At 35.1% G+C, this 20,561-nt stretch overlaps 1 protein-coding gene across 3 annotated transcripts in view; it reads left to right on the forward strand.

The window, feature by feature from the left end:
* unm_sa1614 (un-named sa1614) overlaps positions 1-20,561 on the forward strand; it is a 43,349-nt gene that overhangs the window by 15,278 nt on the left and 7,510 nt on the right. For all 3 annotated transcript variants that reach the window (XM_084395932.1, XM_084395931.1, XM_084395933.1), the window contains exons 9-21: positions 3,469-3,555; positions 5,242-5,342; positions 5,630-5,699; positions 7,343-7,430; positions 7,956-8,004; positions 9,437-9,600; positions 14,682-14,815; positions 15,000-15,091; positions 16,493-16,679; positions 16,769-16,854; positions 16,941-17,056; positions 18,122-18,189; positions 19,445-19,552. In XM_084395932.1, coding sequence (XP_084252058.1) covers positions 3,469-3,555; positions 5,242-5,342; positions 5,630-5,699; positions 7,343-7,430; positions 7,956-8,004; positions 9,437-9,600; positions 14,682-14,815; positions 15,000-15,091; positions 16,493-16,679; positions 16,769-16,854; positions 16,941-17,056; positions 18,122-18,189; positions 19,445-19,552 — 1,350 coding nt within the window. The remainder of the gene's footprint in view (positions 1-3,468; positions 3,556-5,241; positions 5,343-5,629; positions 5,700-7,342; positions 7,431-7,955; positions 8,005-9,436; positions 9,601-14,681; positions 14,816-14,999; positions 15,092-16,492; positions 16,680-16,768; positions 16,855-16,940; positions 17,057-18,121; positions 18,190-19,444; positions 19,553-20,561) is intronic.

Here is a 20,561-nt window from a genome sequence, read left to right on the forward strand (position 1 = left end):
TTCATTATTCATAGGTGTGGTTTGGGCGTAACGTGAAATAAACCAATCAGAGCATCATCTCACATTCCCTTTAAGAGCAGACGCACTTTTTCCTTGGCGTATTGCTATTATAACGGCGGATTTGCCAGGCGCGCGTCAAGAGCGGTTCACAGCCGAGGAGAGCAACGCTCTCTTCACGGCCGTAAAAGAGAGAGAAGTGACATTGGGGATGGGAGAAACACACCCAAATTAGCTTCGGCTAAACAGGCATATAATAATGTGGGTAAATGTGTAAGCTAGATGTATGCTTTTATAATAAATTATTATATTTATAATAAATTATCTATCTATCTATCTATCTATCTATCTATCTATCTATCTATCTATCTATCTATCTATCTATCTATCTATCTATCTATCTATCTATCTATCTATCGTTTGTAATAATATGATTTGCAAAAATGAAAACTGCTGCTTCTGTGTAGATTAGAGAATCACAGTGTATGAGCGTTTGTGCACTCTATACATTATGGTCAAGCATGCGCCCTTAAAATAGCATAATGAACAACGCGCAACGCGCCACTGACTTTAGACTAGGTTTTTTCTGGCCAGTGGCGCAATTGTTTTATGGAACAGTAAAATAGCACCAGGGAACGTTTGCGCCAAAACACGCCTCCTTTTTTGCGCTGAACCGCCCAGAGAGCGCAAGTTCATTCCCTAGTTTAGCGACGTGCTTCTGTGGAGGGAAAAGCGCGCTTTGCGCGGGTGCAAAATAGGAATGAAACATGCGTCGGTGTACAAAGTCAATTGCGCTGGGTGCAAGATAGGGCCCATAATGTGAATTTACCATCCTATCCTATTGAACTATTAATATCTGTTTTGTACCATTGTAATACACTGATAACCACCAATCACAGCAGTGATGAGAGTCACATGATCAATCAAAGCTCATCACAAGCAGCTCTTCCACAAGAAAGTTAATACTAATTTATAAAAGCTGCATAGTGTCATTCACACAAACATTAAACACCATCATGGTAACACATGAAATTTAAAAAATGCAATAAACATTAATTTAACAACATTAAATGTAACATAAAACCCTAATGTACATAACTGATTAGAAAAAAAAAAAAAAAAAAAAAACTATGAAGAAACAGTTATTTCAACAAAAATACATCAAATGTGAAGTGTCACACAGGGAATTGTGGGAATGCCAATTTACGGTTTTTCACTGTAAATTATACAATGAGTTGTTCTTTTTCACTTTCAAAAACTGTAAATTTAACGGTATTTTACAGCAAAATTACATTAAATAAACCGTTAGATCTATCACAGTTATTTACCATATATAGTACAGAAACTTTCTGTTAACCAATTAACAGTTTTTCACTGTAGCATTTTTACAGTCTTTTACCGTTAAAATTACGATCATTTTTTACAGTGCAAGGCAACTAACAATGAATGAGAACACAGGTAAAGCAAGAACTGGGAAAACTGAACTAAAACACAATGAAAGCAAACATAACCCTTACAATTACTATTACTAATTCTGAATATTACAAAAAAATATAATTTAAATTAAATTATTAATATTATTATTAATTACCCACCACATTCCATCCCTTTCCTTTCATATCGTACTGTAACATGATTAACACTTTAATGTGAAATAGTAAAGAATTGTCCAAATAGCGCTTGTCAGCATCATTATATTAAACTGACCTTTAAATTAAAACTATTTACCCTTTAGGGAGTAATGGCTCACTTGCTGAAAGGTCAGAATGCATTGAAAGGCGTTGAAAACCAAACTGACGTGAAATAATTCTGACAGATCACCTGTACATCATCTGTCAAGCGATTTGATAGTTTAGGCCCTGTATACTCAGAATCCATTCAGACAAACAGGATCAGCCCCGAGTGTGTGTGTTCATGTGGCAGAGCGGGCTAATCGGTATTCAGAGCACAACTTAATTTGCAGCAATGAAGCTCAGGATGAGCATGATATTGGCCCTGATCGCTCAGTCCATGGTGTCCTAGTGTATTGCTATTTCTTTATATAAGCAAGGTCATTATTTTTAAATTGAAAAGTGCTGAGGATCCTTTGCATCCTTTGTTCATTCTCAGCCAAATATATCTCAATCTCAGAGAATAGTAATAGTCATGCTGAGCAGCGAATGACTTTAGGGCAGTTGTTCTGCATCTTTATGGTATCCCATCATCCCCCAAACTAACAATGTTCCTTCATCTCCTTGTGCTTTATATAGTCAGCCCAGATCAATAGTTAAGTCGATCATCTCAATACGTGTACAACCACACTGATATAACCAAGTGACTCACATTGAAGTGTTAGCAGTGTTGGGATGTAATGCATTACTAAGTAATTAATGTAATTTAATTACTTTTCTCTTGAAAAAAATAAAGCAAGGGATTACTTTTAATTTTTCCTTCATTTAATTACAGTTACTTCTGATGTAATTGCATTATAGACTATAAAATAATTCTATACTAAACAATAGTGGATTTAACATAAACATTAATGTTTTTAAATAATTTGGTCAGTTCAAGAATAATTTATGCAATTTTATATTATTCATTTGAAAGAATGAAAAGAGCAGTTTCATGTCTATCCTTGTATTGTTCAGCTGGTCAAGGTTGACATAAGGTGACTTTAATAAGTAATGCAATAGAGAAATTAGTACAGTAATATATTTACACTATTGAAGATGTAGCCTAATTTCTTGAGTGACATACCCAACACTAAGTATCAGAGGTGTTAGAGATTTAAACAAAAGATAATAAACTGCATCCTGCTGAAAAACCCATCTTAAATATCCTAATGTAGATTAAGCTAGTCTATGGACTCCTAGTCTGGCCAAACTGCTGTTTAACTGGTTAAGCTGGTTAGCCTGCTGATTTTGTTGCTTGACCTGGTAACAAGCATACACATTTTCTCTAAAACATCTAGCAACCAGGGTTATTGCTGTTAACTAAAACTATTGTATGTATATTATATATTGTAGGTTTGTGAAATAAAGCTGAAATCACATTTAAAAATTAGATGAAAAATGGAAACTAATGGAAAATAAGAAATGTTCCCTTGGCAGCTAACATCCTAGATTTCACTCTAGACCTTGAAGAACCACAACAGTGTGGCTTTTGTTTGCTTGGATCGCGGCGCATCAAGGTTACCAGCCTCCGCGATCTACCTCATGCTGACACAATCAGGGAAGAAATCAGCACTGTAAGCAGTTGGTAACAGTAAATCCCATTTAAGGGCAAATTTGTGGAGGGTAAAGCAGACGGCTTCTTTCAGCTGCAGTTATGTTGTGAGTGACAGACAACTTAATGAAAGGGCAATTGTCTCACCTTAAGTAATCATGCTTAGAAAAACACGGCTGGAGGAATGTACAAGGAGGAGAGGAAGTGTAGGATGTGTTTGGAGGAATTTAAGAGTGTGTTTGTGTGTGTGTGTGTGTGTTTATACAGATCAAACATAAGCAGGATGAGGAGAAGAGACAGCTCTGTTCTCTCAGAGATCAGCTCAGACCTGCTCTACAGCCCGAATTCAAAGAGGTAAAGATTGACACTATTTACCGCTCCGTTTGCACACACATTTTTCCCGCTTCAGCACTTGCACAAATTTCTCATGCTTGTTTTCATCTCTTACACTCCTTGCTGTTCAGTTTAGGATTTTCTAACGCTTCCTCTGGATATGATCTCACATTGTTTAATTGAAGGCTTATATGCATGGAGATACCGGGGCTTATTGGCACAATGGCTATTTCTCAGTAAGCTGATTTTCAAAGATAAACCTACACTGAGAAATATATATATTATATCTGTCAATATATATATACAAGCTGTCACACTTATTTATATATATATATATATATATATATATATATATATATATATATATATATATATATATATAAGTGTGACAGCTTGCCCGGCCACTTTTCACGTGTAGTATTTCTGCAGTGAGCAGTACACACAATACACTGTGGGTCTGTGGTCAGTTTTGTATTGCATAGGACTGCGGTATGTTTAATCCACCGCCGTGTTCTGTTTTTCCTGTTTCAGAGGTCACCCACCATTATTGATTTACAAAAATCAATAGCATGTTATGTTGCAGTGCATGGCGGTATACATTATTTGTCTGGGTAATAAATAGATAGGGTCTTATGGAGTCATTTGTTAGTCTTACTCAGGTATTTAATGGGATAATGGTGGAGGGGGGGTCAATATATTTGTTCCTGTCAATCATCTTCCACAACAATTTTTTAAGTGCTTGGAATGACTGTGAAGAGCAGCTATTAACAAAATCGTTTTTTTTCTAAATGCTTCACTGACAAAACAGCAGTCCAGGAGAGTAAGTTGAGATGTTTTTTTAAATGATCATGTGATGTTATCGAGCTGCCCTATTTACTCATAAACGCATGCATGTGAACTGTCACCTCATGTTTCCAACTTTAGTTGATGTGCAATATAGTGTGACAATTCTCACAAATTGCTGTCAAACTTGCTGCAAAAATCCAATTTTCATGTTTTTGTTTCTGAAAGCTGTTGATATTTTGGATATATTCCAGGTTAAACACAAGTTAAGCTTTCAACAGTATGCTGTCGACTTCAACACTACAATCTTTGTACTCTTGCCCCATAGATGTCCATTGTAATTATTGTTATAATCATTTATACATTCTAAAAAATTTTTTGGGATATTTGAATCTATTTCCTGTTGACATCATTTCATTATTTTCTGTTGACATAATTTAACACAGAATATTCCTTTTTTATTATTAAATTTGTACCCATGGCATGAGTGATATTCATCTATTGTGCATGTCCTGCATAACCCTTCTTCATAAGTGTGAGCCAGTACTTCCCCTCAGTGTTAGTATTTCGCAGAATGTTTTCACTGATCTTTTCCATAGAATTAAACTGTGACCTAGCAAATCGGAAATGTCATGTGGACTAATTTTGCGGTACTTTTATGGTGCTTTTTGTCATTTTTTTTAGTTGAAAGCCCCTGTTCCCAATGACTTTCATTATATGAAAAAGAGAAGTGAGAACATTCTGCTAAACGTCTTCTATTTTGTTCTCACAAAAATAAATACATAAAATAAATAATACAGGAACTATCCCTTTAAGCTGCTGTGTGCAAAAGCCCATGCATAGAGGCAATGGAAAGCAAAAAAGCTTTTTGGGGGCCACGTATAAACAAACCATGACTTTCCAGTTTATGCTTCTGTTGTTCAGGATTCTCTTAGCAGACAGACCGTGTACAGCATGCATCAGCTTCAAGGCAACAAGCAATATGGCACAGAGAAATCAGGCTACCTCTACAAGAGAAGTGATGGGTAAATGAATTCATGTTGTAGCAAATGGTCATGATATTATTGAATTTCTGTTCCCGGATCATGCATTCTTCAAAGCATGACGCATAATCCACACTTTCATTTAGATTTCCCTGATAAATGCTTTTGGAAGTGCTCTGTTAGCCCTTCATTTCAAATTATTCATGTGTGGCAGGACACGCTGTCCCGGGAGTTACACACAGATCTGTCACTGCATTCACTGTATAGCTTTGTGATGATTGAGGAAAATGTGATGTGGATGCTGTGCCGTAATCTCATTTCTCTGATAGGTTGAGGAAGATGTGGCAGAAGAGGAAATGTTCCGTGCAGAACTGCTATCTAACCATCGCTCATGGAACCGTGAGTACTCACATCACTCTCTGCAAATACAGCAGCAAACGGGTTTTCCTTCTGCTGGTTTCTGTGAAAAAATGTGGATGCATTCAAAATGTCACGTGTGGTTGCAAGGGGAAAGCACAACGTTTTAGTAGAACAAAGAGCTGTAACGAGAACGGACAATGAAATGAAAGAAACACGGGCTTAAATACACAGACTAAAGTAATCACATAATCAATGACAGTTGCAAACACTAATAAAACCACGAGTAACCAGTAAACTAACTGAAATACATGAAACTGGGACACAGAACTGAAAGACAAGACAAAAACCCACCCATACTGACCACTTTATAATATACAGTTATGAAGTACAACCCCATTTCCAGAAAAGTTCGGACATTTTGTAAAATGCAATAAAATTCACAATCTGTGATTTGTTAATTCTCTTGAACCTTTTTTTAACTGACAAAGGTACAAAGAAAAGATTTCCAATGGTTTCACTGACCAACATAGTTGTATTTTGTAAATATAAACAAATTTTGATTATAGTTAATTAATAGTTTATAGTTAATAGACTATATACAATTGTCACTGTAATTATTGTTCTTGTTTAATTAATTAAGCGCTTTAAACCAACCTTTATTGGACATTACAGTGACAGAGTTTATAAACTATTAATTAGCTATAAACTAATAGTTTGCAAATGATTTATAAGTGCTTTGTTACTGTATACTTAATATGAAGTGTTACCCGGATTTTCTCAGAGATGTCTGTAAGCCATCATAAGGCCTGCGCAGACCATTTGTCATGAAAAACATACATGATATAAAATAAAAAAATGCACCTTAATATGCCATTTTACACCTGGAAATATCATAATGTGTGGATGTGTTTTTTTATTATTGTTTAATTTTGTTTATTTTTTTGGATCCCAAATATGATGCTTTTTTTTGAATATTTAGTTTTTAAATTATATTTACACTACAAAATGTTTGGGGATATAAGTTGGAAAATTTTTAAGGTTTTTGAAAAAAGTCTCTTATGCTCACCAAGGCTACATTTATTTAATCAAAAATACAGTAAAAATTGTAATCTAGTGAAATATTATTACAATTAATTATTAATTAATTATACAACTATTTCTATATTTATTCCTGTGATGACAAAGCTGTATTTTCAGCATCATTACTCCAGTCTTCAGAAAATCAGAAATCATTCTAATATGCTGATTTGATACATTTTTTACATTTGATACATTTTTCATCATTATTTGAGGAACAGAAAGTTCAAAAGAACAGCATTTATTTGAAATATATTTTTTGTAACATTTATAAATGTCTTTATTGTCACTTTCGATCAATTTAATACATCCTTGCTAAATGAAATTATTAATTTATTTAAAAAAAAATCCTACTGACCACATTTTTTTGAATAGTAGTGTATATTTATTTATTTATTTATTTATTTATTACTTTTACTTATATGCATTTATATAATGATACATATTTATTTATATTTATATTGTTATTTTATATTTTATACTTTCATGATGTTTAGTTGCATTCTCAATGGCCGAAACCAATGCTGATATGCACGCAATACAATTGAGATGTACACAAAATTGCACTAGACAGACTGTAGTGATGTGCTATCCCTTCATTGCAGCCTAATAAATCACCAGCTAAACTGAACCTCCTCACCTGCCAAGTCAAACCAAGTCTGGAAGACAAGAAATGCTTTGACCTCATCTCACGTGAGTTAACCACGCACTCTCTCAGCATTCCCCAACCAAGCGTTCGGTCCATCACACTCTCCCATGTGATATATAATTGAGAAAAAAATATCAAAGGTAGATTTCAGGATCTTCACACCAAGCTGAAGCGAACCAGCCTCAGGCTGTTTTTAGTGAAGTGAACTGCATAATTGTATCTGCATGCGTCCATGCATTATTCTTGCCTCAGGTCTCTAGTGTCATTATTACGTTATGTAACAATCATGAAATATTTTGCGATACAATACTAGAGTCCTTGAAACAAATGCAGGTTGTTCTGAAAACAGGCCACTATTTAAATTCACTATTTGTACTTGAGCACAATTGTTTGTTCATTCCTGCCACTTGTATTTTAACAAAGGACCTCAAACCTGTTTAATCTCTCCTGATTGTTTGCTGATTACATGTTAGCTGGTGCCAGCTGGGGATGAATTGTGAATTTACAAGGATTAATGAGTGTGTGTGTGTGTGTGTGTGTGTGTGTGTGTTTAATTTTTTTTTTTATAGATAATCGCACTTACCATTTTCTGGCTGATGATGAGTCTGATTGTGTGGCGTAAGTATTTCTTTTGTTTATTCACAGCAATAAATACTTGAAACGCAAACTGTTTAAATTTGGTTTGTTTCAACCTTAAACAACCTACTCAAGCATTTATGTACCTCAGTGAGTAATTTTGACATAATTGCACATAAATCCAAACAATAAAAAGCAATGCAAACTATTATTCATAATATATATTTTTTTATAACTATGCACAAAATGTATCTTAAATTAATATAGAGATGTAAAATGATGTATTAACGTATTTCGTATTGAAATAGGAAGTTTGAGCAGGACATATCAATTCTCAACTGGCTGTAGTTTACATCACAGCTGTGAACGATTTTTGTTATACTTGCTAATTGGTTGCAGGTGTTATTAAGGGGCATGACATTCTCATTCTTGAAAGCATCTGATTGGACTTAAACCAGAATAAATGCATAATAAATCAATGTTTTTTTGTAAAATGAAATGTTTCTCGAGCATCAAATCAGCATATTAGAATAATTTCTGAAGGATCATGTGACTCTGCAGACTGGAGTAATGATGCTGAAAATGCCGCTTTGATAACACATAACAGGAATAAACTACATTTTGAAATATATTCATATATAAAATTATAATAACATTTCAAAATATTCCTGTGAGCATAAGAAACTTATTTCAAAAATAACAAAAAAATCTTACCAATCCCAAACTCTTGAACATTAGTGTATATCTGCTAAAAGTGAATTTTGTCACTGTACACCATGCAGCATAAAGCATAAAGATGACCTTAAAGCTCACAGACATGAACTAAAAGCCACAAAAAAAACTGATTCTGATTTCATGGTCTCATTAAAGAGAAATGCCTTTATTCTTCCAGACACTGATCTGCCCGAGTCTCAGTCCACTCATGTGACTGTCAGATGAGAATGTGTAGAGGCCGTCAGATAGGAAAGAGCTTGTATAATTTTCAGCACACACACCTCTTCCGATTTGACCTTTCCATCTTGACAGAGGAACAGAGCCTCCTTTCTTGGAGAGAAAGAGAAATATGTAACATTTCGTCCTCAGATGTGGCTGCATGTATGATGATTGAAGTGCTTCTCATGTCAGATCACAACCCAGGCTTCCATCTTCAGTTAAATGTCAGAGTTGAAGAGGAGCAAGGGAAAAGATTATTGATAGTCGCATTATACCGCAGCTTTTCAGAAATGAATCCTTGAGAGGGTATCACTGACTAGAAGTAGCCTACGCAAAGCCTGTGCACTGTTTACAAAATTCCCTGAGCTGTAATCAAGGGCATTTTCTCATTAATTGCAAATGAACGGACCTCTCAGAGAGCTGGATCAGTATTAGTCGCAAATGACTTTTCTATGCACCGTGCCACCTGGAAATTTGATCTGAAGTTTCTTGTCGCCCTCTAATGGTTGTATTTGTTATTGCACCTTCCTAAAAATATCAGGTGGATATCAGTGCTGACAAACAGTAAGCAGGAGGCTCTAAATGTGGCTCTGGATGAGAGGAAGACAAGTGGGGAGAACAGCGTGGAGGATCTGACGCGATCTATCACTGAGGATATTCGCCGCATTCCTGGAAACAACGTTTGCTGCGACTGCGGGGCCACAGGTACGCAAATAAAGTCTTTACAGTAGCACTAATGTTTCTGGAGTCTGGACATGTGCTATGTTTCATTTAGTGTCCAGGAGGACAACCAGTTACGTCAGTGGAGGTATGCTGCCTTCTCGTGCTTTCTGAATTATCGTAAATACGAGTTTCCTTGTCAGAAATTGGGCAAGTCGTATTTAATAATGGGAAACTTGGAGATCATTTTGATGCCCGGGCTTCTGAGTTGGGCATGCCATAACTTTGAACATGGTGGAGGGGAGAATGATTTCTGCCTGCTATGATTGGTTTTCTTTATTAGTTTTTTTCCACAACAGCTAGGCCTACATCGACTGGTCTTGTTGTTAAAGTAGTGAATAACCGTTTAAAGCACATTGTATATTTTATACACAACGAACATAGCATATATTTGACCAAAATTCTACAACGGACTATCTCGCGGTGAATGTACAGTACCAGTCAAAAGTTTGGAAACACTACTATTTTTAATGCTTTTGCAAGAAGTCTCTTATGCTCATCAAGCCTGCAGTTAAAAAAAACAAAAAAAACAAACAAAAAAAAACAGTAATATTATGAAATATTATTACAATTTAAAATAATGGTTCTCTTTTTTAATATACTTTAAAATGTAATTTATTTTTGTGATGCAAAGCTGAATTTTCATCAGCAAGTACTCCAGTCTTTGGTGTCTTATGATCCTTCAGAAATCATTCTAATATGATAATTTGATACTCAGTTATTATCAATGATGGAAACAGTTGTGCTGTTTAATATATTTTTTTGGAATACTTTTTTCAGGATTCATTGATGAGTAAAACGTTAACAGCATTTATTCATAAAAACAGCATTTATTCAAAATAAAACATTTCTAACAATATAAATCGTTACCATCACCTTTTATCAATTTAACACATTCTTGTTGAATTAAAGTACTAATTTCTTAAAAAAAAAAAAATTATTGTTCCCAAACTTTTGAACGGTAGTGTATATTGTTACAAAAGATTTCTATTCTAAATAAATACAGTTCTTTTTAACTTTTTATTCATCAAATAATCCTGAAAAAAGTATCTCAGGTTATAAAAAAATATTAAGCAGCACAACTGTTTCCAACATTGATCATAAATCAGCATATTAGAATGATTTCTGAAGGATCATAAGACACTAAAGACTGGAGTACTTGCTGATGAAAATTCAGCTTTGCATCACAAAAATAAATTACATTTTAAAGTATATTAAAAAAGAGAACCATTATTTTAAATTGTAATAATATTTCATAATATTACTGTTTTTTTTTTTAACTGCAGGCTTGATGAGCATAAGAGACTTCTTTCAAAAGCATTAAAAATAGTAGTGTTTCCAAACTTTTGACTGGTACTGTATATGGTTATACATTTTATTGAAAATTAAATATCTTCACAGGTACATCTGTAAGATGTCTGCTAAAGATCTGTTAATCTGGAAAGCATCTGATGTGTAAAAACATCTGATAAACGTCTTAGAAAAAGCAGTTTTACATTCTTAAACATCTTAAAGACATCTTCTAAATGTCTATATGACATCTAACAGGAAACGTCCTGGGGACGTATTGCAGATGAGCAAACATCTTGCAGATGTTAATGCAGACATCAAATAGACGTCTCAGAGATGTACTTGTGCTTTCAGGGAGATTACCCCAAGAAATAGGCAAGAATAAATCTGGTGTCCTCTATGATTCCTGTTTTTTCCTGTTAAATGTGAGTTTTGTCAACTCTTAGGAGTGCACTGATGTCAAAGTGTCTTGACTCGAACAAATCTCACAGACATTGTTTATATGATAGAGTCTTTCATATCTATTTTAACAGAGCTATTGGACTAAAACGGGGTTCGAAATTGAAACTAAGTAGTTTAAGAAAACAGCGGCTTTGGAAACGGGAACCCTAGAAACACAGTTTCAGAACCGTAGCCACAGAGCCGGAAGTGAGGCTTAATCAGTCATAGTTGCGCAATTTTCTTGTGTTGAATAAGCTGTTTTCACATGGATTTTGACATGGATTTTGATTTGATTGATTCGGATCTATGTCTACAATATTTAACAACAATACCTTTAAATAAAGTCACTTCTGTTCATATAATATGAATAAGATATCATGATGTAGCCTACAATGAGCAACATTTTAAAACATATCCTATTTATCATGCTTAATGTCACTGAATGGATACAAACACAGTAGTTTATTCTTCAAGGTTATAGGCTGCAACTATACGTTTTTATTTAAAAAAATTAAAATAAATGTGTAACATGTTGTAAAGTGTTTCTCATTTGACTGTATACATAGGCTATGTGATATTATTATTTCCTTCACGTTCATGTTGTAATAAATAATACTTAATGACACAGAGTATGAGAGGATTAAATGTTAATGGATACAAACACTGTAGTTTAGTTACAGTGCACTACAACTTTTTTTTACTGTTTTAAAAATATATTATTAAATGTGTAACATGTTGTAGTGTTTCCCATTTGACTGTATATTTGATCGTATTCCTTTATGTTCATGTTGTTACAAATAATACGAGTATGTGACGTATTTAATGTCAAATAAAAATAATTATTTAATACAAAGCCTTGAAGAAGTGAAACGTGTGTTTCTCTGTATGAAAACAAATATGGAGGATATTTAAAAAAATATTTCTAGGTTTAAAACGTATTTAAACGGCTCATAATAATAATAACAACAACATGCAAACAACAAATAATCATCTTAAAACACAAAAACAATTGACTCTTAAGCCCATATCAAGGCATTTCTGCCTTTTCATCCCTGAAAACAAAAAACGTTTAGGTTATTAATTAATAATTATTGACAAATGCAAAAAAAAAAGCTTTATTGATAAAATGTGAAAGACGTGAACAGATTCAATATTTTTAGCAGATAAACACTTAATAATATTCGTTCACCACATCATGACATAAATATCACACACATCTCATCTTATTCTCCATCATGCTTCTGTTGTCAAATGTCTCATTGGCTTAAATGCGTTTCACTTGTTCAAGGATTTGAAATGATTAAATACATGTAGACCTACATACCTCCGTGTCTTTAAAGGGATAGTTCACTTTGAAATTAATTTTTGATATGTTTTAGCTTACCTCAAGGGCATCCAAGATGTAGGTGTCTTTGTTTCCGCAGTAGTTTCAATTTTGATACTTTTAGGTCAAACCGTTCTTGTCTGTCAGTCATATAATGCAGGACTATGGTCACTGTCTCAAAACACAAGCACAGAGTCCAAATTAAAACAATTCCCCATCGTCCAAATGAAACAATTCCCCATCATAAGTACACATTGATGGCCTAAGACACGAAACGAGCGGTTTGTGTGAGAAAACGAACAGTATTTATATCGTTTTTACCTCTTATACACAGCCACGTCCAAGTGATCTGATCTGACGTGTACGCAGACTGGTGCATAGATATATACACTAGATGTCGCCTTGTCTACAGCAGTTCATTGGAACGAATGTCTTTAAGGCGACATCTAGTGTATATATCTATGCACCAGTCTGCGTACACGTCAGATCAGATCACTTGGACGTGGCTGTGTACAAAAGGTAAAAACGATATAAATACTGTTCGTTTTCTCACACAAACCGCTCGTTTCGTGTCTTAGGCCATCAATGTGTACTTATGATGGGGAATTGTTTCATTTGGACGATGGGGAATTGTTTTAATTTGGACTCTGTGCTTGTGTTTTGAGACAGTGACCATAGACCTGCATTATATGACTGACAGACAAGAACGGTTTGACCTAAAAATATCAAAATTGAAACTACTGCGGAAACAAAGACACCTACATCTTGGATGCCCTTGAGGTAAGCTAAAACATATCAAAAATTAATTTCAAAGTGAACTATCCCTTTAAGCAGGCTACTATTTGTCACAAGTTCACAACATGAACATAGGCTACATAAGGAAATAATATTATCATATAATACAGTCAATTAGGGAGACATTTTACTATATGGTTATACATTTATTAATACATTTTCAAAATTATATGGTTAAAAGTATTTGTTCTCAGTTTATGTAAATTAGGCTAGCTCATGCCGCATGAACAAAAAATTGTTTGTATTATCCATTAACATGGAAATTAAAAAATCCTTATGTTAAATACATATGTAAAATATGTAAAAAAAAAAAAAAATGCAGACATAGATCCGATCAAAATCCATGTGATTTCCGCTTATTGTAATGGTCACCAGCTGGAGTGCCCTTGAGAGCCACCAGAGGGCACCCCACATCAGACTATTGTCATTCCCTCACAAACTACATTTCCCATAACTCACTGTCCGGGGGCTCTTCATCCATTATCACATTCACCTGTGTCTCATTATCTTGTTTAGCTCACCCCAATTAAGCCTGGTTTTCTCATTCATTATCGGAGAAGTCTTGTTTAGTGTTACACTGTAATTCCGAGCATTCTCCCTGGTTTCATGTTCCGTGGATTACTCTTTTGTCCGTGTTCCCTGCCTTGTTGTGTTTGTTTCTATGGACTGCCTGCCTGTGTTTGATCTTGCCTGTACTTTGGATTATGTCTGGATTACCCTGTTCAATAAATACTGCATTTGGATCCTCAACCTTCGTGTCTCAGAGCAGTTCGTGACACTTATATTTAACTAAAGAAATGTACGTGTAAGCCCCGCCCCTCACTTTCGGTTCTGTGGCTGTGGTTCTGCAGCTGGATACTTTTGGAGACTATGCTGGTCCTCTGTTCATGCTGTATCTTTAAATGCCTGTCCATAAATCATGTTTAATTAAATTAAAACCCAGTGAGTGTACATGAGAGGACAGCCTGCAGGATTTATAGACATGTTTCCTATAAAAAGTGCTGAGTTCAGATTTTCTTTGGCTGCACCTTCTATCTCCATTGCAAAAAGTACAAGTGTTAATATCATTGAATATCACTGTAGCAGGTTCAAATAATTTTTTTTATTTCTTTATTTATTATTATTTAGTTTTATATTTTGCTTTAAAATATAAGAATTTTATTTAGAAGTTTAGTAGCAGCTGATAATGTGTTTTCTTTGCACTCTTTGCTTTCAGATCCGACTTGGATCTCTATAAACCTGGGAATCCTGACGTGCATCGAGTGCTCAGGGATCCATCGGGAAATGGGTGTACATTATTCACGTATTCAATCACTTTCTCTGGACAAACTAGGCACTTCAGAATTGCTGGTAAGAATTCACAGTGAACAAATGAGTCAAATCAATTCATGCTTTGTTTAATGCAGCTGGTTGTTATCTTTATTACATTCATGTATGTTTGACAAAGTTGAGAGTATGATAATATTAGTGATTTCTCGCGTTCTTAACCACTACCCGCAGATTTATGGCCCTTTCTCTCTCTTTTGCTCATTAGTTGGCGAGAAACGTGGGGAATTCAGGTTTTAATGAAATTGTGGAAGCCAATCTTCCCAGTCCCTCTGTGAAGCCGTCAGCAGAGAGTGACATGTGAGTGATGAGCAGCTTTGTAATTACTCTTCAAACGCCAGCCAAATGGTTTCGACACTTGGGGTCTCTGTGTCCCCATAGCACCCAATGTCTTTACTCTTTAGCATTTCCCATAACATGCGCACCACTCAATTCCCTCTCAATTTTTCCAATTAACCTGTCTGCAGATGGTGCAGATCTTTTTAAATTTCTTTAAAATTGATCATTCTTGAAAGTAATTTGAAAGCATCCAAATTACTTTAACCTTCAAACTGAACGGATTGATTTACCCTGCTGTCACGATCAATGGGAGGAAAGTATGGTTGTGTACACTATTCTAGACCAGCTGGACTAAATGAACAGTGCTATTATTAGATTCTTGCACAGAGCCCTGAAATAACATGCATATTTCCAGGAACTACTTTAGGGATGTTATATGTCACAGGAAATGCTTAGTTCACGCCAGTGTTTGTCTGTTCCAGATTCTCATTCTGCCACCCGACACAGCTTTTCCTTTCTAGACCTTCCATGTTTAAATCTCAACACCTGTTTCATTATTTGACTTTGTCAGGGGGATTGTTACTTAATAAGTTAATGATGTGAAATATTATTACAATTTAAGATTACGGTTTTCTTTTTGAATATTTTTTTAAATGTAATTTGTTCCTCTGATGGCAAACCTGAATTTTCAGCAGAATTGTAAACAGTTGTGCTGCTTAATATTTTTGTGGAGACCATGAATTTGGTAAAAAAAAAAAAAAAAAAAAAAGGATTCAAAATAACATAATTTATTTGAAATATAAATAGTTTGTAACACTGTAAATATGTTACTGTCACTTTTGAGCAATACATACAAGCGGAATACAAGTTTTAATATATTTCAAGAAAAAAATCTTACTTACCCCAAACCTTTGAACAGTAGTTGTAGGTCTAAGTCTTAAAGGTACAGTAGCAAAAAAAAAAAAAAAAAAAAAACTGTGCGATTTTAAGGGTCAGAAAGGTGTAAATTGTCATGTATAACTAAATACCAGCTTTTCTTATGCAAGAATCCTTGCATAACTGAGTTGACTTCAGACACACACACAAAAGGTGCATTGAAAGAGTGGCCCCTTTAAGAGCTCTGACAGCTGTTCCCTGTCTCAGGACTCAGGCTGGATTTTTTTCTAATGGCAATCTCTGTAGTGTTTCAACCTACATCTGTCCAACATTGTACCATGAAAATAGAGGAGAGTTGGACTAATGAGAGCTCCAGTTATGCTGTCTCTTACCATCTGTGACTTGCAATGAGCTTGTAGGCATTGCAGAGATGCTCATTTTTTTTTATTTCACTGCACAATTTATTGGTGTCGGACATCTGTTGAATATCACCGCCATTCTGATACCCAATAAAAGATGTACTAAAATATTGAGTGTTATTGACAGGGCCGTACGTAAAGACTTCATACTCTCAAAGTATATGGAATGGCAGTTTGCACAGCGTAGCAGCAGCTCACCGGAAACAAAACGCAAATATCTGCTGGATGCTGTTCGCAGTCGAGACGTCTTCAGCCTGTTACAGCTGTACGCTGAGAGAACGGAACTCAGCCAGCCACTGCCATGCCACCTACAGGTCAGCAAACACATCTCGATTTCTCATTTTCTGCCTAAGTACATGCATATGTTAGGTCTTCCCTTTTTAATAGCAAAATGTTACGACAGGAAAAGGGGGAAACTGCACTACACTTAGCCGTTCTATTGGCTGACAGAACATCACTTCATGTGGCTGACTTCCTGTTCCACAATAGGTCAGTATAAAACTAAACTTGTTGGTTATCTGCAAGTACATGCAGATGTGGATTCAACAAGTGCCTTTCCTTGTTATATGTTTCAGTAATAATCTGGACGCTCAGACAATGAAGGGAAACACTGCTTTGCATTACTGCTGCCAGCACAACAAAACTGAGTGCCTTAAACTTCTGCTCAGAGCCAAGGCCAACACACATATCAGTGAGTGAGACCTTCAAACCCTAAAACCAGCAAGACATTTTTGCTTTGAGTTATTTCATGATTGAAAATGTGTTTCTGTTCAACATTTATTATTTAACATCCATCCATCCATCCATCTAGTTGTTTCTGCTGTGATAGAATTGATGCTACATAGGGTTTATCAGCATCTTATCAGTCATTGTTAAAGGACAAGTTCGGTATTTTACACTTAAAGCCTTGTTTACAGATCGTTTCTGATGAAATAGAACGGACACATTACAATTTGGACACATGCTGCTGTCCCAAGAATTTTAGGTTTCTTTCGCTTTCCCCCCCACCTCCAGAATGGCTGCATATGTGCACTGGAACAATCCTTCCTAAAACGCATTAAACTTTCGTTTACAAAGACGTGAAACTCACCGAGTGGTCAGGGGTGTTCACTGATATGCTCACACAAAAATCGTTGCAAAAGATGCTTTCCAACAGGTTTTATCGCAGTTTTTGTCCAACTCCATTGACTTGTATTGGATGTGCTGTGAGGTACGGTATTACTCCGCCGGAAGTGGGGTTGTTTGTATTCTTTCTGTAGGAGTGTCTATTATTCAAGCTCTCAATGGAAGAATGTACGGGTGTGAGGCGTTTGGAAAAATAGGTCCACAGTTTTACAACGAATGGTAAAACACCTGTTGGAAAGCATCTTTTGCAGCGATTTTTGTGTGAGCATATCAGTGAACACCCCTGACCACTCGGTGAGTTTCACGTCTTTGTAAACGAAAGTTTAATGCGTTTTAGGAAGGCTTGTTCCAGTGCACATATGCAGCCATTCTGGAGGTGGGGGGGGAAAGCGAAAGAAACCTAAAATTCTCGGGACAGCAGCATGTGTCCAAATTTTAATCTTAACCGTTCTATTTCATCAGAAACGATCTGTAAACAGGGCTTTAAGTGTAAAATACCGAACTTGTCCTTTAAAGCAAGGAGGCTCATTGTGTTCTTTTGAAGGCTGGATTGGCTGTTGGCTCATTTGTCAGGAGTTAATTACAGACCAGGATGATCACTGAGCTGATGATAATTGCTGTTCTGTGATAGAGAACGATAATGGAGAGACGGGACTGGACGTGGCTCGCAGACTGAAGCACACACTGTGTGAGGAGCTGGTGAGTCAAAATGCTGTCCAGTAGTAACCTGTTAAAGCAAGTCTTTATCATTAGGATATTCATATGGGTGTAACCTGTTTATTTCACTTTTATTGAACTAAATGTTTGCTGTACACTTCAGCTACATCATGGTCATGGTCTTTCTATAAGTGGGGCCCCCAGCACACCTTTAATATCATTTAGAAAGTGATAACATGACTAAAAAAGTGTATTTACTTTATACATTTTATAAAAATATGTTATCAAATAAAATAATTTAAAGCGGAAAATAGTTAGAATAATTTATTTCTAAACCATACATTACCATTCAAAAGTTTTTTTTAATGTTGACTTTCAAGGCTGCATTTATTTGGCCATAAAAACAGTACAACAGTAATATTGTTAACTAGTATTACTATTTAATAAATAACTGTTTCGCATTTTAATATATTTTAAAATGTAATTTACAACTGTGATGGCAAAGATGGATTTTCAGCCGCCATTACTCCAGTCTTCAGTGTCTTATGATACTTCAGAAATGATTCTTATATTTGAATATCTTATATTTCGTTCTCAAGAAACATTCTTATTATTATCAATGTTAAAAACAGGTATGCCTTCTGGATTTGTTGATGAAAAGAAAGTTTCAAAACGGCATTTATTTCAAATCGAAATCATTTTTTAAGAATTTAATGTGTCCTTAATAAATACAATTTAAAGGGGTCATATAATGCCATTTTTGTACAAGCTAATATGATTCTTTAGGGTCTAAATTAAAAGTTTGTAGTATACTTTAATTAAAAATTCTCATTAGTAGCCTATTGTAAGAAAACACTTTACATGACCCCTTTAAATATATAAATGTATGTAGTTATACTCTGCTCTAAAATATTTAATTGGCTAGATATTGCTCTTTGTGAGTGCTTGTGTAGAGTTAAAGGAAGCAGTCCACCATGATCAGTATGTTGAGTGTAACATCCTGTGTGATTCACAGATCTGCAATGTTACCAGCTAATAATGTTTTTTTTAAGGGACAGAGTTCCCTTTCTGCATTTGAATCTCAACTCATATTTTTGCATAGAGACATTTGTAAAACTTTGTTAAACTGATTAATTTCAAGGATTGTTACTTGACATCCAAATGCATCAGCAATCTCTACAAATTGAATCTTTAAAAATCCTCACCCAATGATCTCAAAAACTAGAAAAATCATGGAAATCTAATTGTCAAAAAGGGATTGATCTACATGTTAAAGTGTGTCATGTGTCATGTTCAGATCCACCAGTCACAGAACAACCAGTTTAACATGCACGTGCACGTGGAATATGAGTGGAGACTCCGGCAGGATGACCTTTATGAGAGTGATGACGACCTAGATGACAAGGTGACAACATAAGAAGACTACACCACCCATAACTTACAGAACAAACTTGCATATCTGCTAATAGAGCATAATACATGAGACCTTCACTGCATCCGAAATTGAATACTTCCATACTATATACAGTGCTATGCATAAGTTTAGACACCCATGCTAAAGTTGACTAAAAAGAGGAATAAAAAATCATCTTTTGGAAATTGAACTTAATGCCTTAATTTAAAAAATTAGGAAAAATCCAACCTTTAAGGACACCAATTTTCTTTGTGAATGAATAATGTATCGTAAATAAATAAATGTTCTTCCTTAAAATACAGGGTGCATAAGTTTGGACACCCCTATGTTAAATTCCCATAGAGGCAGGCAGATTTTTATTTTTAAGTATTTTTTTATATTTTTTGTTTAGGATACTATGCATCCTGATAAAGTTCCCTTGGCCTTTGGAATTAAAATAGCCCCACATCATCACATAGCCTTCACCATACCTAGAGATTGGCATGGGGTACTTTCCATAAGATCATCTCTCAATGCAAATCAAACTAGCTATTAGGCTAACTGAAATAAAACCATGCCAATCTCTAGGTATGGTGAAGGCTATGTGATGATGTGGGGCTATTTTAATTCCAAAGGCCAAGGGAACTTTATCAGGATGCATAGTATCCTGGATCCATGAAGTAACTGGCCTTTAAAAATAAAAATATGCCTGCCTCTATGGGAATTTAACATAGGGGTGTCCAAACTTATGCACCCTGTATTTTAAGGAAGAACATTTATTTATTTACAATACATTATTCATTCACAAAGAAAATTGGTGTCCTTAAAGGTTGGATTTTTCCTAATTTTTTAAATTAAGGCATTAAGTTCAGTTTCCAAAAGATGATTTTTTATTCCTCTTTTTAGTCAACTTTAGTATGGGTGTCTAAACTTATGCATAGCACTGTAGTATGCGAAAAACATTACGCCAACAGAGTAGTTTGTCCGAATACGTAGTATTTGAAAACAGTAGGCGAAAAGT

The sequence above is a fragment of the Rutilus rutilus genome, assembly GCF_951802725.1.
Source record: "Rutilus rutilus genome assembly, chromosome: 22".
In the NCBI taxonomy this organism is placed as follows: Eukaryota; Metazoa; Chordata; class Actinopteri; order Cypriniformes; family Leuciscidae; genus Rutilus; species Rutilus rutilus.